The 23,318-nt window shown below is 37.9% G+C and overlaps 1 protein-coding gene across 3 annotated transcripts in view; it reads left to right on the top strand.

Moving 5' to 3' along the window:
• CGNL1 (cingulin like 1) overlaps positions 1-23,318 on the top strand; it is a 201,507-nt gene that overhangs the window by 83,028 nt on the left and 95,161 nt on the right. For all 3 annotated transcript variants that reach the window (XM_036734362.1, XM_036734360.1, XM_036734361.1), the window contains 2 exons: positions 843-978; positions 6,217-6,429. In XM_036734362.1, coding sequence (XP_036590257.1) covers positions 843-978; positions 6,217-6,429 — 349 coding nt within the window. The remainder of the gene's footprint in view (positions 1-842; positions 979-6,216; positions 6,430-23,318) is intronic.

Genomic DNA, 23,318 nt, shown 5'->3' with positions numbered 1-23,318 from the left:
AGAAGGAAATGGTACATATTGAGGGTCTATTGAGAGTCCTAGGGAATGGAACCATTATCATTAATAAAGGTTTTTTCAGTGCCAGTGAAGTATGTGACAAGGCCTTTTAGTCAACATTATTCAATATGTACATCGAAGGGGAGCGTGGACTATACCTCTTCTGTCTATTACCTGTGTGACTATAGGATATGTCATTTAACCTCTCAGCCTCTGTTTCCTTATCTGTCAAATAAGGAAGTTGGGCTAGAGAATATGCAAAATACCCCTCCTGCTCTAAATACTTTGATCCTATAATTTTAGTAGATGTGGTCTCTGTGTCTTCACAAAGTTTACATAGGGTTGGTTAGGAAAAAGGTTTCCTTGACGAAAAGATGAAAAGAAGCCTACTGTGAGTCTTGAAGATACCAAAAAATGAGAAGGCGGAAAAGGAAGGGAACTGTGGAATATAGTCATGTACCTAGGAGGGAGGGTCCCATTTGCAAAATGGGCATTCCTATAAAGGTAATTCATTCTCTTCTACCACTTTCTCAATCCCATCCCTTCAATAAAGGTCAGAATTCAGGTTATTTCTTCTTTGGGGAAAAAAAATGTGAAGACCTATTCTTTGCTTGGCTGTTTCTTTCTTGATAGAATAGACTGCTGCTCCTATTCCCTAGAATTCAATTGGTCAAGGTTTGATGACTTTCCAAGAAACTTGAAGTATTCTTACTTAGTGCAGCAAAGGAGAACACAGGGTTGCTTTCAGTCTTTAAGAGTGTTTTATGTCATATGATCAAGGCTGTGGAAATATACAAAAGCACTTTGGTGAAATTCCCTGACAGTGTTTTCCTTTCCCTGATAAGGTTGTTTCAGGTGAAGATGGAACGGGAGCAGCACCAGACAGAGATCCGAGATCTCCAGGACCAGCTTTCAGAAATGCATGATGAGTTGGATAATGCAAAACACTCAGATGATGGGGAGAAGGGAGCCCTAATTGAGGTGAGGAGTACAATTACATCAAGAACTTATACCAAAGGAATCCCCTTTTGTGGCCTGGGTAGGAATGGTCTTCAGGTGGTAAAACTGTGCCTTACCTGGCATTCCATATTCTGAGTGAGAATAGATTATTAATAAATATTTTTTTTAAGTCCAGAACTCTGAATCTAGGTCAGTACCTGAGTTTAATAAGCACTCTAACTTCCTAGGTTGATTTATTCCTTCCTGCTTCCTAATTATTCAGCACTTATATTCATCAGTTAATTGGTAATATGTGCTGAGTGAGCACTTAGTATTTACCAGCACTATTAGGTGTTGTGAGTGATGACATTGGGGATTGGACCTGTGATTTCAGATATAAGAGGTAAAGAAACTATTGCTGACAGTCAGCATTATCTCTGCAACTTGAAGTCTGAGAGAGTTGCCTAATTCAGATATGTCAAACTTAAGTGACCTGCAGCCCAAATAGTGAGGCATGAACCAAATCAAAAAAAACAAAATAAGTAAAATACACTACAACATAGATAATGTTAATTTGTGGCTTTCTAAGTCAATATGCAGCTTGCAGGGATCTGTATCTATTTGAGTTTGACACCACTGGCTCAGAACGTTAAGAATTTAATGCCAATGTGCATTTGGTACATGAACCCAAGGTTTCTTGGCTTTGAGACAAGATCTCTATTCACTGCACTATACCTGGTTTGTGGGGTACAGATAATCAATACAGTACTCCCATACTTTAGAGGACAGAAATTTTGTTTGTGTGAGTTGTTTCCACTAACTCAGATCATGGCCCTTCTAAAACTTAGACAGTCCCTGAGGATTCTGTGGCTGAAAAATTGAACCCCATGCAGAGAACATGGTGATTAGTCTCTTTTGGTTAGCTAGACTATGGCTTTGGATCGTATAAAGTTCATTACCAGGCCTTTACTTGACACCTTTCTGGGTTTTATTCTTACTGTGTAGATTTGAGCATCTGCACCACCGAAATGGTTTGTTTCTTCTTAGATAATATGCCTGCAATTAGGAGAGTCTGTGAGGGGTATAGTACCTTAATTAACAGAATATGGCTTCTTTTAGGCATGGAGAAGGGGAGAGGTAGGGAGAGACAGATTGATTTTCCCATAGACTGATTTTCCTATAGAGTTAAGTTTAAAACAGAAGATAAATAGAAACTATTATGGCAACATTCCACTTATTTGGAGGCTAGACTTCTGGTAACTTCAGCTGTCTGAAATGGAGCTGAGACCTCTGTTTGGCATTTAAAACCCTTCTCAGCCTGGCCTCTTCCTACCTTTTCAGTCTTCTTAACCTTGACTCAGCTCCTCTGGCCTACTTGTGGTTCCTTGAATATGACTCTTTATCTGCCATATCTATGGCTTTGCGTTGGTTGTTCCCCATGTGTTCTTCCCCCTCACCTCCATTTCTTTTTTTAACCCTGGCTCTCTTCAAGGCTTGCTTCAAATCCCATATTCTGTAGGTATTTCTCTCTTCCTCACTCTACTAATATCTTCCATCTGAGGCTGCCTTCCATCTACTTTTGCTCTCTTGTACATACATAGTTATTTGTGTATTTTCTTCCCCATTATGATGTGAGCTCCTTGAGGGCAAGGTTCGTGCCTTTCTATATATCTTAATGGCACTTAGTAGCATGCCTGGCCTATAGTAAGTGCTTAATAAATGCTTCTTGATTGCTTGACTTAGTTTTCTTTCTCCCGTGCAGGTCTTAAATGGTAGCATGTTGTACCCTACTAATGTCCTCCATTAACTTTTCCATTGCTCTTTGGGTGACCTATAATTTTAATTCTTTGAAGAGTGTGATATTAATGGATTCTGAGCCATATAGCATTATTGGAAGGTGATATTTTTTGAATATTGAAGTTGAAAGCATGGGCTTTTGTTTCAAGGAAAAGCTGGGGCCATTAAAAGCACAACAGAACATCCTCAAATCAATTTAGTCCTAACGGACTCTTCCTTTTCAATTTTGGGGTCAGTTCATCATCCATCTAGTGTGTTTTTCCAAGATAATGTACTGACCAACCATCTGTATGAGTTGCCTATCTAGTTGCATATTCTTAGGTATGCAATAGGTATTTTTCATCCACTTGGGTTTTCTTGTGTAGAATATTAGGCTGAATTCTTTGAATGATTATGGATCTCATGTAAGAGATTTTGGGATATCCAGTGGCATTCACAAATGGAAGATTCTTGATGATGTGACTACGTAAAGCAAACCTTCCTTCTATTTGAACTCTGCAGTGAATATCCCACAGGACAGTGGCAAATACAAGCAAGCATATGACTCCCCATTTTGAGTGCACTTGATTTTACTAATCAAGAGTTGTTTGACAAAGTTGTTTCTCATTAAATATTTCTAAGAAGCTCATGATTTCTGCACATATTTCGGAGACAACTAGCTAACATTTTGTTCTAATAAATCAAATGCCTTTTTATAGTCAACAAATAAGAACAGTTGAATCTTTGGTTATTTGCGTCTTTCAGTTACTTGTGTTATTTTAAAAACTGGTTAGCTATCTCCAATTGGACTATCTAATTATTAGGGGCAGAGATCAGAATCATTACCCAATCAGAACAAAGTACCAAAATGAAAAGAAGACATGGTAAACAAATGAGGTAGCTTGAATATGACCTTTTAAAAAAAGGTTTCGATGGATAAAATGGGAAATGGATAAAAGAAGACATTGACACAGACTCTCATTATTTATTCCCTAAGGAAGTTTAAGCATGGTGGATCAATTACAACAATAAGGAAACCAAAGGAACCTAGAAATCATTTTAGCCAGGAAGCATTTAGATTTCTTTGCCAAGCAGTGAAGTATGATATCTAAGGGCAAGATTAGTTTCTAATATAAACTACTTTTAAAATCTTATGTGTGATGTTAGTATAAGATTATGGGCAACAGTATTGTTTCAAAAAGACAAAGGGGAAAAAACCCCATAGCACAGAACTGTGGACAAAATAAATTTGTAAAAAACTTAGTGAGAGACTCAACTAAGCCAAAATACTTTAAGGGCATTTAGGCCAAATGTGGAAGGAAAGCAATGAACAAACCCATTTCCAGAAAATGAAATGTATCTAAAGATTTTTAAAATAAAAACACTTTTCTACATCTGTAACAGCATGGCTACCGTATCATAACAATATCATATACTCTTTGGTATACTGAATGTAGAAGTAGTGATGGCAATAAAGAAAATTAGGATGGGAAGAGCAGCTGGTTTAGAACAATGATACACAGAAGAGATCCATGTTAGAGTGGATAAAATTTTGAGGGTGCTGAAGGGATTAGTCCTTATGATACCTGAAGGGGAGAGGAAAAAAAAGTATTTACCTAAATAAAATAAAATAAACCAGAGCTTAAAGAGTTTAAAAAAAGGGCAAGTTAAGATTGTTAACAATTAGGGATTGCACCTAAATAAATGGCCTTATTTTTTATATTTCCCTAACTCCTATATTACGCCTCAATTATTTGTTAATGGAGTATTTGTAGAGGTCTTCTATTCTCTATATCCTTTTTTTTTATCACCTTGCCCTTTGGGTCATTTATTCCTTTCCAGTAAAGATGGACTTAAGCAGGTCATTTCTGGGAAATGTAAAATAGCTTACATTTCTGGAAGGTTAATAAGACTGAAGCAACTTTCATCCAAGTAGGGTTTTTTTTTTTTCATCATGGGGCAGGGGGGAAATTATGTTTTTCTATTGCTTTTGTCAGTGTCTTTTGACTTTTCAGCACCTTTGAAAATATTGTGCTTCATTTATGCTTTGGCAGTGATTTGTTGCTGCAGTTTTGAATGCTCTCCCTTATCACCTCTGATACTTAGCTTAGAAGAAGTATCACATCTAGTTAGTGCTTGGTGTTGGTTTTGTCCACTTGGATATAATCTTTCTACCTGTGACTTAGGTTCCTCTTAGTTTTATTCACTTGTTTTTGGGTGCCCAGAAAATACTTTTTCACCCACAAGAAAGATTCACTCCAAAGAGATCCTGTGATCTTTAAACAGGAGGACGCCCTGGAAGTTGCGTGTATATTCCATTCATTTTGTGGCTTGGTATAATTGGCAATAAAGATATGTTTTGAAGCTGATGTTTTGAAAATCCTTTGTGTTTCATTTCCCATATTTTGATAAGCTTCGGTGATGAGCATTGATGGTTGGACTGCTGTGATACAGTCCACTTAAACAATAATACCTGCCTTAGATAATAACATTTCGATATAGACCAGGCTACGAGTTGGCAGCCTTAACAAAGCCCGAGCAGAACAAACCACAGACACATTCTGGGAAAGATAAGTGGGGAAAGAGAGGGAGATATTTTGGAAAAACAAAACAATTGGGAAATGTGATTGCTGGAAATGGGTCAGAATCAGGAAAGTTGCTCTGAAGATGCAAGCAGGGGGCATCAGGAACCCAGAGGAAGGTCTGGCAACCACCAAGTAGCCAAGAGAGTAATGGTAATTTAGAAAGGAAGATTCAGAGATAATCTCAAAGCAGTCTCCAAGGAGGGGCCAGCATCAGCTCAACTGCGTAATTGCAGCAGCATTTGGGAAGAGAGGTTGTTTTATATGATCCCTTGAAAGAGCTAATGTCATGGTTCCTGAGAAACATGAATTAGAATATTTTCATCAACTTACCAACAGTGGCCAATTTGCTGACTTTAACGTATCCTCAAAGGTATGACGTAATGCAGTAGTTACAGTATACTCTGTGTGTGTCATAGGATTTTAGAGGTGAGAAGGTACCTTAGAAATAATTTAATACAATACTTTTTAGTTTACAAATGAGGATACTGAAGCCAAGAGGTTACATGACTTGTTCAAGGTCACACGTAGAGAAAGTTGCACTTAAGAATTCTTCCAAATCTTACAGCCTTGCCTCTGAGCCCTCGTTGGGCATAAGCTCTGTGGAAAATATGTCCCAGAGAATATGAGAAATATTTTAGAGTAATTTACTTCTGATATGATAAGAACAGGCTCTTCATTTCACTAGTAATATAAATCTTTCAAAAGAGTATAAATTTTCCAGGCGAGTGACTATTCTTCTTAGAGTTTCCTATTATTTTTGAGTGACTACGTAACCTTCAGCGCAACATTCTGAAATACCAGCCCATCATCATGTATTTTTAATTTGAATTCACTTCTTGAGCAACATGGATCACCAATATTATGATTTGAAGTTTCTGATTTTGCCCTCCCCCTACCATTTCCTCTTTTTTTCTTCTAGGAACTGTTACAAACAAAGCGGGATCTACAAGATATTTTGATAGCCAAAGAGGAACAAGAAGATCTGCTAAGAAAGCGAGAGCGAGAACTCACTGCCTTGAAGGGAGCATTAAAAGAAGAAGTATCAAGCCATGATCAGGAGATGGATAAACTCAAGGAGCAGTATGATGCAGAACTCCAGGCTCTGAGAGAGAGTGTAGAAGAAGCCACCAAGGTGAGTGAACTGAATATGGGTTTTCTGTCCCATTGTGGTGGATCTCAAAACAGGGCACTTGTCAGTCTGGTACTGAAACAAAGGGGAGAAAAACAGAAAAATAAATTACTTTCTCTTCACCTGTCAGTGTGAAGAAATGTTTTCACTTTCTAGGCATTGAACTCAAACATGAATATGAGCAAAGGATGAAAGTTTTCTTTCTAGTTATTAATTTAGAAAGTCATGAGGGCTTGGGCACTCATGTGCCCAAAGTGATCCTAAAAAGTCCTTTAAATTATTCCAGGTTTACTAAAACATTCACTTTTTCATTTACTCAGAGCATTCATCCTTGGAGTGAAGTATTTTTCATGTTATCAAGTGGTGAGAGGAAAAGGGAATATGAGTCCATTTCATTGACAGAGAAGAATTAGAGACTGGAACTAGAAATCTCTGACCCCTGACCTATAGTATTTCCATCCTCAGTTCTTTTTTTTTGTAGACCTCATTCTTTTTGTCATCAACTTCCAGGGAAGTTAATTGCCTTGATTAATACACCTTGTACCCTTCACAGATCAGCCTTGTAAAGAATTGAATCTTGGCTTTTGATTCTGTCAGATTTTGAATTTGTCAGATTCTGACAGGTGTGTTAGTCCTTTTCATGTTGTCTGTTGAAAGAAGAGAGAAATGAAAAGATAAGTGTTTTGAAATTTCATATAATACTTGAATAGAGTATGATGAGTTTGTAGAAAATCTATTTTCTTGTTTAAATAAGCCTAGTAATGTTGATGTGTTCTGCACTTTATAAGAATATGGTTCCTAGATTAAAGATAAAGAGGAAATAGAACATTGAGCATCATAGAAATTTGGAGCCAGAAAAGACCTTAGAGATCTCTGGTCCATTGCTCATTTTATAGGTAAGGAAACTGATTTCCAGAAAGGTAATCAGTTACAGTTTTCTAATGAACTATCTCCTGTAGAGTGAATAAAATAATGTATTTCCTTGGCTCAATCTTGCATTTATTACTCACAAAGTTTGAATCCAAATATTTGAATTACTATGCTATCTGCTGGTGTGGTCCTAGGTTAAAATGGCAGAGCTGTGACCAGAAACCCGCTACATCATTGTTTTCTCTGGAACATCGCACTGTTTCTTCTCAGTTCATGGCTTAGTGAAAAGAGTGCTAAATTTGAAGATCTGAGCTCTAGACTTAATCCCTGTGTAAACATAGGCTTTGCCTTGTGGGATCTCAGTCTCTTCCTTGCAAAAGAGTTGGTTTGACTACATGACAGTGATGGCCCTTTCCAGCCTCACATTTCTTAAATGCTCTACAGTCTGACAGGGGGTTATCACATATTTCTTTAAAGTCTTCCTTCAATGCCTCTTCTAGGCACAGAAATAGATTTCTGAAGGCTGTGTTAAGGAAGCACAACCTCTGGTCTGGGCAACTGGAAAGGTTTGGAATATGAGCTGGTGATAAGATTATGAGCTTGCTGTCTGAGGACCAGATATCTCAGCTAGATGTGGAAAGGCCCATCACCAAAAGGGTAACCACCAAATGATAATTTTTTTGACCATGGCAACTCATTAAATGGCCACTAAAGTGTGAAGGGGGTGTAACCTATGTGCTGCTTAAAGAAGTATCCCAGATATTCATAGCCCACCTATGACACTTCACCATTTTTTGAAGAGACTGGATTACACTGAATTTGCAAAAAAAAAAATTTTCAACACCAAAGTAACCACTCATAATCCAAGGAAACCCAAGGAAAACTCACATTCCTCAGGGCATAAGCATTACTTACAATAGTAGCTGACCTTTCTGGCAGATTGCCCCACCCAACATTCAAGAACACTCTCTCAGTACAAGACCTTGTTAAGAAAAGACTTTGGTTTCTACTTCCTCTCAGAGGATACTTGCTGAAGAGCATGCTGTGAAGGCTGTGGGCTTGTATTTCCTGGTGTTCAGATTAACTCTACATCTTCTTCTCCACTGGTGGACTGTGCTGTTGGCATCTCTATAACCAACTGGTATTATTACTTCCTTTTGCTGAACTGGAACATTGCAACTTCATTCCCCAATGCTGCAGAATGATTTTATTGAAAACATGCACATTCTGAGAGTACTGAAAAAAAATCTGAGGAGAAGGTAAAGGAGAGACAGTTGACAGGAAGAGGTGACCTTGACAGTATTTTGTCTCTATAACCAGAGGTCACACCTCTCCTCTTCCACCAGTGATCAACTATTTACATACTGCTTACCTCCTGCCAAAGGAGATGGCCCAAATTTTTCAGTGTCCTCCAATACAGTGGTTCTTGAACTTTTTTTTTCTTCTTATGGCACAGTAATTTTCTTTTTTGTGAGGAATTAGGGCCCATAGAAAGTCAGGAGATTTAGGCATGTGCATGCATTTACTAGTTTGTTTCATCTAATTTCTGAAGACTTTCAGTTGTTTGAGGCATAGCAAGTGGTACCTCCTTTGAGAACTACTACTAGTATGAAAATGTGTGCTGTATTGATAAATATAATAATAAAAACTTATATTTATAGCAAACTTTGTTAAGTGTGATATAAATAGGTGGTGCAGTGGGCAGAACACTAAGCCTGGAGTCAAATCTGTGTTCAAATCTAGCCTCAGACACTTACTAGCTGTGTCACCCTGGGCAAGTCACTTAACCTCTACCTGCCTCAATTTCTTCAGCTATAAAGTAGGGATGCCTGAGCTGCGCAAGTAGCAGAAAGATATAAAAGGACTTGGGAGTTCAGGCCACACATCCTTCCCAAAGAAGTACACACAGCCCAGCACTAACATAAATTCCAAAGTCAAGAATAAGGCTAAAATAATGAACAAACAAAAAAAGAATCTTACCATAAAGAGCTAATACAGCAACAGGCAAGCTCAAGACAAACTTAGAAGAAGAGAGTGACTCCAAACATATATAAACAAAGCCTCAAAGAAAAATGTAGCTTGGACACAAGTCCAAAAAGAATTCCTAGAAGAGTTAAAGCAGGAGTTTAGAAAAAGAGCTGGAAAATTATTCTTAAAACCAACTGTGAGCAGTAGAGGGGAAATTGGGGAAAGAAGTGAGAACTAAGGAAGAAACATGTGAAAAGAGAATTAACAGCTTAGAAAAGGAAGTACAAAACCTTACTGAAGAAATAACTCCTTGAAAGTTAGAATTAGCCAAAATTAAGGCTAATGGCTCCATGAGACATCAAGAAATAATAAAATAAAGTCAAAAGACTGAAAAGAAAAAAAATGGAAAACATGAAGTACCTCATGGGAAAAACAAGCTGAGCTGAAAAACATATCAAGGAGACATGATTTAAGAATTATTAGACTACTTGAAAGCCATGACCAAAAAAAAGACATAGACAGTTCAAGAAACTATAAAAGATCAGAATCAGAGGGCAAAATAGAAATGGAAATAATCCACTGTGAAGGGATTCCCAAATGAAAACTCCTCGGAATATTATAGTCCCAATCCAGAGCTTCCAGGTCAAGAAAAAAGTGATGCAAGTAGTCTGAAAGAAAAAAAAATTCATATTATTATCCAATGTAGCTTCATGTCAATCTTATCTTATAGGACTATAAATTACTGTGTCCAAGCTGACTTAGATCACAGAACAATACCATCATATAACACATATCATTGAACAATACTGTCTTCATTTTGTATACTGCAGCAGTTCCCCAAAATGTGGTATGTATCCCAAGACCTTTTTCTAAGGGTCTTTGAAGTCAAAATTATTTAAAATAATACTGATACTTTGATTTCTTATAAGGTAAATAAATATTGATAGATATGACTCATATAAACAAAAGCTCTTTGGGGGGGTCCTCAATAATTTTTAAGAATATAAAAGTGGCCCTGAGACCAAAGAGTTTTAGAACCTCTGGGTACTGATTTACTATTTTCAAAGTGTTTTCAAATACATTTTCTCATTTGATAGTCATACCAGTGTTTGGGATAGGTAGAAAAAAATGTTTCATTCTCATTTTAAAGATAAGGAAACTGAAGCCCAATGAAATTGACTTGTCAAAGGTCACATGGCTTTTAGATGGCAGAAGCAGATCTTCTAATTCCTAGCTTTGTGCTCTTCCTACCACATTATCCTCTGTCTCCTTCGATCTGAGGGTCCCTTCACAGCCACCTTCATCTACACTTGGGCATGTTATCCAGAACACACCCTGTTAACATTAAACTTCTGGATTCAAAGGCTGTAGGTAATAAATGTAAATGGAACAAGGAAATGTAGGATTAGATGTATTGTCTTGTCTGTTTTTCCCCTGATGGATCAATACTGCTTTCCCATAATATGTGGATATAAAGGTCAATAACAATTAAAACCAGCTATTGCACTAAAATGAAATTAGAGAGAAAATCAGAATTATGTCCCCCAAAGCAATGAAAATTAATTCAGTTTCACTTTTCTCCATCAAATTAAATCAAATATAAAGAAGGCTAGGACAGGCAAATCAAGGAATGGCTATTTATAATTGTCCCCAAATTATAACAACCCAGTTATATAGCTGCTTCCCAGGCTTTTTATTATTGTGCCAAACAAAGTGAGTTTTCATTTCATGTCATTTGCAATTACCATTCCATAATTGAAAAACAGTAAATTACCATGAAGCTTTTTGGGAAGAGGGGCTTACTGCATTTGAGTTGTCACTATAATTATGGTAGAATAATCAATCCACAGACTCATACACTGTGCCTTGCACGTAAGTGGTCCTCGTATAAATATTTGTTGAATTGGATCATGGGATCATAGTTTTAGAGCTGGAAGGGACCTTCAAGGTCATCTGGTCAAACTCATGCATTTTACAATGATGAAACTGAGGGCCAATGAGGTAAAAAGCCTTGCCAGTGGTTACAACAGTGAATAAGGAATAGAGCTGAGACTTCCAAATCCACTACTTCTTTCACTGCACAGTGAATTAGGAAGAGACAGTGTGATGTAGAGGAGACCACACTGGACTGGCTTCTAATCCTAGCTTCGATTTTAACTACTTGACCCAGCAGGCACCATTGTAGCTCAAATTTTTGGATGCAAACATCATATCAACTATCTTATCTACATTTCCCCTGTTGAATTACTATAACAGTATAATTAACATAATATAATATAACTGAAGATAATAGACATAATTGAAACAATGAAAGATAAGATTAGTTATTATTATTAACTTGATTTGCTGTATTCCTGTGGTATATTTAAATACCTGCATAGTGTCATAATGCTGTATTGGTGCATAAGGAGTTGCATCTTCCACATACCTGTCAAAACAACCCTCTAGGACAGGCTTTGGTTTGTCATTCCACTGTTTAAAAATATTTGGTGGCTCCCTGTTCTAGAATTAAACACAAAATCTTCCACTCTGAATTTAAAGCCCTCCACAATCTGGCTCTAACCTCTCTTTCCAGATTTGTTTCATATTATTCCATTAATCCATTTGTACTTTTTTTTAGTTGCATATCTAATTCATTGATTTGTTTTCTGTTTCTTAATGAATACCTTGTTCCATTAATTCAATCAGTGAGGTGACAATAGGAACAGGAAGAATGGTATAAATATTTTCAAATGCCAATTTTATTTCTCCTAGAGTTGTATAGAAATGTTTTTGTCATCTTTAACTAAACATTCGTTCTGAAAGGATCACCAAATAATAGATTTAGAACTATAAGGGACATTGTATGTCATCTAGCCTAGCTCCTTCATTTTATAGATTAGGGACCTGTGGACTTGCCTGACAAGCTTACAGAGATGCTAAGTGACACAGGAAGAATTTGAACCTAGGTCCTCTGACTGCAAATCCAGTGGTAGGGGGTAGTTTGATGGCTCAGGGTATAGGACACAGGACCTGAATTCTAGAAAGTGTGAGTTCAAATTTGGCCTCAGATATTTAAAAGCTATTTTACCCTGGGCAAGTCACTTAACTTTTGTCTGCCATATGCTAGTTATCATCATCATCATCATCATCATCATCATCATCATCATCATCATCACCACCATTAGCATCTTATTATTATTGGTTCTACTTTTCCTTGAAAAGTATGAAAAAATAGAGTCAGAAGATATATTTTTATTCGTTAGCTTGCACTTAATAAACAGTGACTATAAAATTTCTGGGATGAACAAATTCTCTAATCACCGCTAAGTTTTGTAGAAAATTGAGATAATTGGTCACTGAAGTCCTTTCCAACTATTAAGATCACGGGCTTCTATTGGGCACTAACAGTTATGACCTTCCCTTCCCTATTTCCATGGTCACTTGTTCCAGTCTCAAACCAGAAAGAATTTCCTGCCAATGCTGCTTTCTTTCCCTAGGGACTCTGACTAGTTGGCTCTGAAGAGAATGGAGCCGTAAAGGTGCAGATCACATGTCGATCATATGTGGATCACACTGGCCTCCAGGCTGCAGGTTCCCCACCCCTGGTGTAGATGCTCATGTGTCCTGCCAGTTTTGGCATTGGCTATTGGCCTGTTCTTCTTACTCTTTAAAAGGACAGAACATTTCCAGGCAAGGTGACTACTATCGAAGGAACAGCAATCTTGTCGTGACTAATTGTGAAAAGTTATGTACATTTTGAGAGAGACAGATGAGTATTTTTTTTTTTATTACAACCCGGGACATATAATCCTGAGCTTCAGGTTACTAATCTCTGCTTTCTTAGCTGGAGAGGGAAGAGAAACATCACCAGTAGCTAAGAGTAACACAGGATAGGGACTGGACCTGTGATTGATTTCTTTGCTATAGAGAATTCCTAGGTGAGGAAATATTCTCTACCAGAGCTGGTTGGCATCTTTTCTACAAACTTTTAGGTTTAGAGAGTTTCCTAGAGCTATGAAAGGTTAGGTGACTTGCCCAGGGTCATTCAGCCTGTATGTTTCAGAGGTGGAATTTGAACCTAGGTTTTTCTGGTTTCAAGATCAGCTCTCTATACCGAATGCCCTGCTACCTCTCCTGGAGAATGATGCCTTCATAGTTCTTCCTGCCTCTGGTTTTATCTTAAAGTATCCACTAATGAAGGAGGAAAGTATAATTAACCGTAGACTACCAGGTGTAACTAGGTGGCTCAGTAGCTAGGGTACTGGGCCTAGGGTCAGGAAAACTGATACAAATCCATCTTCAGACTTACTAGCGGTATTACCCTGGGAAAGTCACTTTACCTTTGACTGCCTCAGTTCCTCATGTATACATCAGAATAATAATAGTATCTACTTCCCAGTGATGTTGTAAAGATCAAATAAGGTAATATTTGTAAAGGGCTTTGCAAACCCTGAAATGCTACATAAATTCTCGGTATTACTGTTATTGTTATTAATTATTGTAGGTTAATTATACCATGTAAATACTCAGGTCTAGTGGAAACAGTAATAGATTTGGAGTCACAAGACCTGGATTTGAAACCTAGCATTGCTACTTATAACATCATTGTGTCCTTGGGTATGTCAGTAAATCATTCAATCAACATTTATTAAGTGGCTACTATGTGCTCAGCATACACAGGTGGGCACAAAGTACTTGTTACAAGTACAAACAATGAAATAATCCTTATTCACAAAGAGATTACATTCTAAGAGGGGATATAACATAAAAATGTATGCAGTAAATTAGTTCCAAACAAGGATGTTTGTGAGAGAAGGCACTAACTGTTGGGGGATCAAAAAAGGCTTCATGTAGAAGAAGGTGGTATTTGAGTTGAGCCTCAAAGGATGAGTCATTTAATCCCTGTGGACCTAAGTATCTTCATCTATGAGGTTGTAAGATTTGGACTGAGTGATTCCTAAGGCCCCTTCTGGTGTTAATGTTAGATCTCTGTGTCAAATTATGTTTACGTGATATTATCTTTGGCGTAGATTAAACGCAGGCATTAGTATCCTCATTTAACAGTTGGACCATAGTTCAAATCTCAGTTCCGTTTCTTCCTGTGTGAATTTGGGTATATCAGTTACCTTCTGTGGGCCTCAGTTTCTTCATTTGTAAAATGAAGGCGTTTGGAGTAGAAGACCTCGAAGATTCCATGCAGCTCTGAAATCAGTGATCCTATGATCTTATAAAAGGTACACGTGGTGATTTCATTCTATGCTCTTACTCATTTACCTTCAAAAAGTCATTGATTCCTTTTATCTTCGCATCATAGTCATTTCACATTCCCCCAATGAATTCTCCCTTGTGCTAAAGAAAAAACAACGAACACACACACACACACACACACGCACACACACACACTCACACACGCATATATATGCATCCAATATAGTGACTGTATCTGACAAGTATCCTTTGTGCTAAAGAAAAAACAATGAAGCTGTGTGTATGTGTGTGTGCGTGTGTGTGCATGTGCGTGTGTGTGTGTGTGTGTGTGTGTGTGTGTATCCCGTATAGTGACTCTATGCTATTGTCCTACTATTTCTCCCCTCTCTCTTTTGATTTGTCTCTTGACAGCGGGGGCATTTCAGAGATTATTACTGTTGTGCCTTGATTTACTTGGGTATTTTAGGTATTTTTCTCTGCTTTTATACAGCATCTTCTCTGGTTAATTCGAAGCTTGTTTTGTGTTCCATTTTCTGCCTAAAGGGGTCAACACATAGAGCCAAGTTTTTCCACAAAGCAGAAATCTCCTTAATGATCTTGGCAAGTCATTAGAAGAAACCCATCAGGCATAGATTATAGGATCATAGAGAATGTGACACTGAGGGAGTGTGATTTGGGTGGTGATGTTGAAGCTCGTTTTATTTACACATGTTAAGGATTCACTTGCTTTCACTGTTAAAACTGGAGCTTTTAGACTGTGAAGTATCCTGTTGCTCTTCATTGCCCTGGTCTTTGGGCTTTCATCATGTTCACATCTGGAAAGGCTTCAGGTTTCTCTTCTCTCAGGAGAATGGTATGGCCTGCAGCTGACAACTGGCCTGGGGCTCTCACCTGACCTGAACTCTAGATGGTGTTTAAGGATAATTCAGAGATCTCAAAATAACCAGTTTGGGGGTAGAAGAGGAATATCATCTTGGGGGTGCTCTCTATACTAGAACTTTATAGAGTATTTTAGTTGTTAAAGAAGGAGGCTGTACACCACAATCTCTCCTATTCCAGTAGACTGAGCACCACGCCTGGAGTCAGGAAAACGTGAGTTCAAATCCAGCTTCAGACACTTACTAGCTGTGTGACCTTAAGCAAGTCACTTCTAACTTCTTTTGCTTCAACTTTCAAAACTGTAAAATGGGGATAACAATAATACCCATCAATCTGGGTTGTTGGAAAGATCGAATGAGTTACTATTTGTGAAATACCTAGCATGGTGCTTAGCACGTAGATATTTAACAAATGCCTGTTTCCTTCCTTCCTTATCCTCAAAGAAAAAGAATAAAAATGAGAACACAAATGGGGACCAAAAAGGAATAGTACTGTTAAAAATAGTAATAGCATTTATATAGAGCTTCAAATATTATTTCATTTGATTCTCACAATAACCCTGGGAGGTGTGGGTATTTTTCTTCTTCTTCCCATTTTATATGTGAGAAAATGGGCTGAGAAGATTTCAAAACATCTTGCCTAGATTCACACAGCTACTAAGTGTCTGAGGTGGAATTTGAACTCAGATCTTGTGCCACCTAGCTGCCCTATAATATTATCTAATCTCCTCCTCTTCCTCTTCTTCTTCCTCCTTCTCTTCCTACTTTTCTTCCTTCTCCTCCTCTTCCTATTCCTCTTCTTCCTTCTCTAGGACTAGAGTTTGCATCTTGCTTCTTGTGTCTACTTCCTGTGTGGTCTTGGGCTTTCTTGGCTGTCTTAGGTCTCAGCTTCCTTATCTCTAAAATAATGAGTTGGACTACATGGCCTCTGAGGTCCCTTCCAGCCCGACATCTAGAACAATCCTGTTTTCTATGACATGCACTGCCCTTCCTCTCCATAGAAGTTGAGGTTGTGTGTTTCCTAGGTACACAGTGTGAATGTCTGTGAATATCTAAGTACAGGGGGTTACTATGTAATTCTGGAGGCCAGTGCAGGGTTTTCCCCACCTCTGTTTATTGCCTAAACCCTCTTGATATTCTGCCTTAACACAAGCTGTGAATTTTCAGCAGTTTTTTTGGTCATTTTTACGGCATTGTTCTGGGAGTCCTTAGGCCTTGTACCTGGTTGCTGTCTCCAGAGGGACTGAAAAACTACCCTGCCTGTTTAAACTTGTTACTTAGCCCTCAAAGTAGACAGAATTTTACAGGGAAAGTTCATGGTAAAGTCATTAGAAGAAACCTACCATAATAGGTTATAAGGTCAGAGAAAATATAACACAGAGGGAGCATGGTTTTATTTAGATATGTTAAAAATTCAGCTGCCCTCAGTGTTAATCCATAGAGGTTTTTGGCAACTAAGGGACATGACTGCCTTCCTTATAGCTTGGTTCTATTTAATAAAACCAGTCAATTTTCTTGCATAATCTTAATATATACCAGTTATCCAGTCTTCCTCCTGCATGGGCAGAAAAGTTCTCTGTGGGCAATTGAAACTAACAGTCGCCACCACAGAACACAGTAACACGAGTGGAAGGGAGAGATCCTCTAATTTTCTACTCATAATCAGAAAAGCCAGCAGCCTTTTTAATGAAGGCTGTTTTATGAAGTATTAACTGCCGGAAATCCTTAGCTGGGTCTTGGGAATTTCTTTGTAGTGTTCTGTACTTTTAATGCTTTTTTTTTCTTTTTGGAATGAGATGAAGTGCTTTCTAACTTAACCCCCAGGGTCATTACTGCTTTGGTGTTGATTTTTTTTCATTTCAAAAGACTGCTCAATTTTTCTAACAGCTTCAATTGCATCATTAAGAGTTTAACTGTATTTAAAAGTTGTATAAAAAGTCAAGTGGTTCAAGTTAGACGTTTGTCTAGAAGTCTCAGGGGATGGTCACAAGAGGGGGATAACAGATCCTCTGTTCTTCACAGAGTTTATTAAAATTCTTATTGTGCACACTTCATGTACAGTGACAGGTGGGGTAGAAGGCATGGCCCCTTTCTTCCAGAAGGTTACCAGCCACTGCTGCATGATGGGGTTTTTAATGTGTACTAGGGCATTTTATAGGTAGATATTCTATTTTCTTATCTCTGCTTCTTACACGATTAGACAAGTCCTTTCAACTCTTACTCTTCACAAAGGGCTTTCTTCAACAAGAAAATCCAAATTCAGTAAACATTTATCAAGCACCTACTATGTGCAAAGAAGATTGTTAGGAAAGGGAATAATGTAGTATGTAGTGCCTACTATGTGCTAGACGTTGTACTAAGAATTTTACAAATATTGGTTCTCACAATAACCCTGCAAGGTAGTTGCTTTTATTATCATTGTTTCATAGTTGAGAAAACTGAATGACTTGTTCAGGGTCACACAGTTAGTAAGTGCCTGAGGCTGGATTTGAACTCAGGTCTTCCTGGCTTCAGGACCAGCACTGTCTCCATAATATCAGATTGTTAGGTCCTGGAGATACAAAGACATGAATGGTGCAGTTCTACTGAAGGCCCTTGAAGAATCTTGCTTTGTGTAAGGTTGTGTCAAACACATCGGTGCCCACTTAGAAATTTGTGGGCATTCTCAGAAGAATCTTGGGGACAGGAAGTGATGGACAAGGCTGTCTTTTTACTATCTCTTTCACTCCTGCCTGAGCACCTGAGAATTGCTGTTTTTGTTTCAAAATTACAGTCCTAGGATCTGGGACTAGTGCCATTGTTTATTTATTCTATAGTCTGTGTTGATTGCACAAAATGGTGGTGATATTACTGGATATGGGAAGAACCATTCTTGGAAGAATAGCGGAAGAGATTTAAATGAAAAAAAGCAGCAATAATTTTGAGTTTTGAGTTTTGCTTTCTCTTGACAAGTCTCTAAAAAGGATGAGTTCTCCCTTTTCCTGAATATGGAAACTGAAATTTTGCTAAGATGTTTCATGTGACTAAGATCAAATCAAAAATGGAAAAAAAAACCCAACCTATTCAGTCTTGGGCATCTGCTGCGTTGAAAATGATAGCTTTGTGATAGTGGATCCTCAGTTTTCTCACTGTGATATGGGGGCCATCATGCATATATTGCCTACCTCTCAGGACTATTATGAGAAAATCACTTTATAAACCCTGAAGCACTATATAATAAATGTGTTGTTGTTAATAATAATTACTAATGATGATGAGTGTAACTTTGACCCCAGAAATCGAGTAATTACCATTCAAAGTCAATTAGTTTTCTGCAGCAGTGAAACTAGGGATATGTGGAATTTTACAGTTTTCTTTGGCTGGCCTGGAATCTTCAGCAAGGATAGAAATGAGAATTTTCCACTGAGATCATTAGCCATGTCTTCCGGGCATGGGTCCCAAGTTAAGCCCCAACTAGACCACCCAACAGTACTGTTTGACTTGGTGTTAGAAAGGCTTGTACATATTGGAGAGGAGTGCTGTTTGGGAGTGGTGGAAATACAACCACACTGTAACATCTGTGCACTTGTGCTATTTGAAATAAGCAGGTGAAAAGCAGCTATTCAGATGAAACTTGAAGGCTTTCTTGGAGAGGAAAAAGGTGTTGGGTTTTTTGGGTTTTTTTTGACATTACTGACCTGGTTTAGGCACTGAGGGAGGAAAGGCTGAAATGTGGTGGCATCATGTTATAAAAAATAAAAAGTAATCTTCTGAATAATAAAAAAACTGTAAGAAATAGAACAGGATCCATGATCATAGAATCAATGTGTAAATAAACATTTAGGCATTCTCTACTTTGACCCCCATTTTGTTTAAATAGGAAAAGCCTAACTTAAGGAGCCTAATGACAATTACAGTAGTAAGAGCAATAAAAACCTTACATCACATAACATTTTATACTTTTCAAAGTAATTTCACATGCATTATCTCACTTCATCTTCACAATAAGCCTTTGAGATGGTAGGGCAGCCTCTATTCCATTTTGTAGATGAGAAAACTGAGACTCAGAGGGATTGCGGCTTACCTAAGCTAGTTGATGACAGAGCCAGGAATAGATTGCAAGAATTCTTACTCCTAGTCAGGTGTTCTTTCTAAAGGGAGTAATTTTTTACAAAGGAAAAAAATAGATTCTTTGTTTTTTTTTTTGAAAAGGGCTTGTTCCATTGTTCCTTTCCAGTCTCTCTGGTTATTTAAAAACTAATTTAAAATGTTTCAGTGAAGAAAAATTTTAATTAACATATAACTTTTGGGGAAACATCTATTATTTTAAGGAGATTCACATGTGTACATGTTTGATAGTGTCACATGGTGGGGGAAAAAAACTCTTGAGCGTTTGCAGGCGTATATAGTCTTGGCTCTGTCACTTATCTAGCTTAGTGACTTTGGGCTAATCGCTTCCTTCTCTAGGTCTCAGATTCCTCCTTTAAAACAGGAGGCTTGAAACTAGATGATCTTAAACATCTTGTCTTAACTTTAACATTTGATGTCAATGTCAGTCTCTTGCCAGTTGTTTTGAGGTTATTTGTGTTTTTATATAGTTCTAAGGACGACTTTTTGAAGGCCAAAAAATTTGAATGGTAGTAAATGTTGTTTATGGCATTGATCAGGAAGCATCAGAGGTTTATTGGGGTTATCAGTGGTTATCAGAGGGTCTCTGAGACACAGAGTGGGGAATTTTAACTTGATCCAGCAGCAGTAGAGATTCAGATATCAAAGGGTTTTTTACATAGTGGAGTAATATGGTCGTTAAAAGTCTTTAATTTGGGGTTGTAGAATAAAGCTTAGAATAAAGGAGCCTGATGGAAAAAGTTACAGCAATGCAAAAAAAAAAGGATAATTAAGCAATACAGTGGTTTTGGCAATGGACATAGAAATGATAGGGTAGACTGGAGAGATTCTGTGTAAAAATAATGTGTGTTTTGGTTGCTGAATGAACGGTGATGAGAATTGAGCACAGACAAGATGGTGTGTTACATTGTTGTGGGGAAGTTGCATAGCATGGAAAATAAAGTTGAGAGAAGGAAACGTTTAAAATTCAAAGAATCACAGAATTTGAACTAGAACAGATCCTTTATGTTATTTAGTCCAACTATTATCTGAACATAGTATGTTGAGTTCAGATTGTGGCAAGCCTTTCCCTTGGAGGTCACTTGCAGACTGCTAAGGATTGTAGTTAGCTGGAGGGGAAAAAAGTTAGGGCTGGAGAGAAAGTTGTAGGCATTCTAACTGTCTACAGATGGTAATAGAAACCATCTGAGCAGATGAGCTCCCTAAGGGAGTGGGTGTGGTTTACTGAATTTTGAACTACAAAGTAAGTCATATTTTCCTGGTATTAACCATATGTTAGGATCCTGAAAAATGTGGGTAGGAGTATGTTGACATCCAGATGCAAAGCAAAAATTCTACTCCAATAATCAGAAGGAAACTGGACTGTTCCCACCAGTATGAGGTCAGTTTCCTGAAGAAAAAAAAGAAAGAAAGAAAGAAAAGAAAACGAAGGGCAAGGTGTTCCTTGGTGTAATTAGTATATCCATTTAGCCAACAGCTGTTACAGCTGTTCCAAAGTGATATTGGCTGTCCCATGACAACTTCGTGGGTTAAAGGTGGTGAGAGGTTCAACTATTTCTACAGGAAATTCCAAAGACATGGATGGGTCTTATCTTCCAGGAAATTATTTTCTAAGTCAAGGAAATGACTGAACATAAGTTTTTCCTTTTTAATCCTTCTTTCTTTTTTCTTAAAACTTTTGTTTTTTTGGGGGTGGTGATAGTTGGCAATAAAAGAGGTAGAATACATTTATTTTTAGTTAAGATGGGGATTTACATATCATTAGTTCAAAAAGATGCCTTGCAGTTAGAGGTGGATTATGAAGGTACTCTTAAATGTGAAGTGAAAGGTTAGTTGGTCTTTTCTTACACTGAAGTTTAGTCCAAGACTTCATTCATTTTTGTTCTACATCAGGGAAAACATTGGGTAGATGACCACAGAATAGAAATTTAAATGGCTGCAGGCTAAGTGTGAAAATAGTGGAGTGGTCTTTGCTTCTGAGCTGGAACTTAAGGCAAATGGCAAGTAGCTGTACAATTAAACCATTATCTATATCAAATAATCTTTTCTGCCCTCTAGAAATGGAGCTGGAGTTGAGTCTTAACAAATGCAAACCAGAAATGGACCAGCCTTCCAAAAGGTGAACAGCAGAAGCTCTACAAATGAATCACTGTTAGTTGTGCAAATGCCCTTGCTTTTGTGGGGAAGGGACGCAGCTGCAATGAGGTACTCTCTTCATTCTGAGGAGTCTCATTCCTTTTCTGACCCTCAGAACTCCAGAGCTGCATGAAAGAAGGTCCCTACCCTGGTTCCACCTGCTGAACCTGTCAAGAACTAGTTTCTGCCAGCACTCCTGGCTCGGTCTTATTTACAGGCTTGACCTAACTACCTGACCTTCACATACACTTTATTTTGTAACTTTCAGTTAGTGATGTATAGGACAGCTATCTTGGTTGGCATTTTAATCCCCTGCTGGACTTTAAGCTCCTTGTTGTCAGGAACCTGTGGGAGGCAGTGTGCCAGTAGTACTCAGTGTTGGACTTGGCAACAGGAAGATCCTAGATGGAATCCTACCTTTAATATTTAATAGTTTTGTGAGCCTGGGCAAGTCATTTAACCTTTCTGTGCTTCAGTTTCCTCATTAGGAAAGTGAGGATAACAGTAACTATTGTGCTTATTATAATTCTGGTTGTTTTAAGACTTGATTGAAATAATGTATTTAGAGTGCTTTGAAAATACTAAAGTGTTATATAAATGTCATTTAAACTGTTTCTTCCCGGTAGATACAGTGCTCTTCTGTAGCATGTAAAGGTGTGTTGAATCACACTGTTCCCAAATCTGGTTCAAGAGCCCAGTGTGGTGTACAATGATCGACCCAGTGGTGAATTCTGAGAAGACATATGGAAGTTTGCACCTCTTTGGCAAATGCGAGGCAAGAAGAGAACTGGGGTTAATGATTTACTGTCTTTTAAATTCTACTGCTTATGACGTTGCCTAAACTGTGATGGAAATAAGTAGGAGACTGGCTTGGCATTGGACTAGAAGGATAATATGACATTCAAATAACTCTGTGTTGAGAGGTTAATCCTTTCCCTGAGCCTGCCATTGACATTCGTATACATCCCATGCACTCTGTTTGTTCACTGTGTTCATTTAACAAAGAAGTCACAGACTCGAGGTCGAGGAGGTGAACTTGATGTGGTGTCTCCACTCTTCCTGGGATAATGAATTCAGCCCTTGAAAGAATCCTGTCTATATAATACACAGAAGTATGCTTTTCCTTCACATTATTTCTTAAGCCTTTTTTTTTTAAAGTTTGTTGTTCCCTTTTAGGGTCTTTGGAAGGCAAAGCTGATCTAGGGCTCCCAGGATTTAGTTATATCATTATATTAATTATATCTGGGCCCCTTGGACTGTTTTGTAAAGTCTATTTATCTTTTCTTAAAATAATGTTTTTAAATTTATAAAATATATACACAAAGGACACCACTTATATATAAAATTGTCATTTTTCCCCCATTGAAGTTCTAAAAGCCCCCAAAATCCATGTATAGACTTCACAGGGTCAGTGTACCCTTGGGTTGAGGACCTTTGCATTAGCTCATCCTCTGCTAGAATGACCTTTCTTCAGAGATGGCATGGGTCTTTCCTTGCTGAAATTTCATCATCTTACCTTCATGAAATGGAACCAGTTTCAGGGTAATTTTTGCATTCCCTAAGTCATAAACAAAAAGGGAGGTACATTTTTTTAAGCTGTCCTCAGGCTTTGAAGGATACAATAAAAGGCATAGAGCTTGTTGATCCCATAGCTAGTGCTGTCACAAAGAGGTATTGTGATGTGGATTTGAAATGAGAGGCCCTGGTGGTGAATCATGACTCTGCTCTATGCTACTTTGTATG

Source organism: Trichosurus vulpecula, chromosome 8, assembly GCF_011100635.1.
Source record: "Trichosurus vulpecula isolate mTriVul1 chromosome 8, mTriVul1.pri, whole genome shotgun sequence".
Lineage (NCBI taxonomy): Eukaryota > Metazoa > Chordata > Mammalia > Diprotodontia > Phalangeridae > Trichosurus > Trichosurus vulpecula.
Note: the sequence above shows the minus strand (reverse complement) of the source record. Positions and strands in the feature narration are given on the sequence as shown.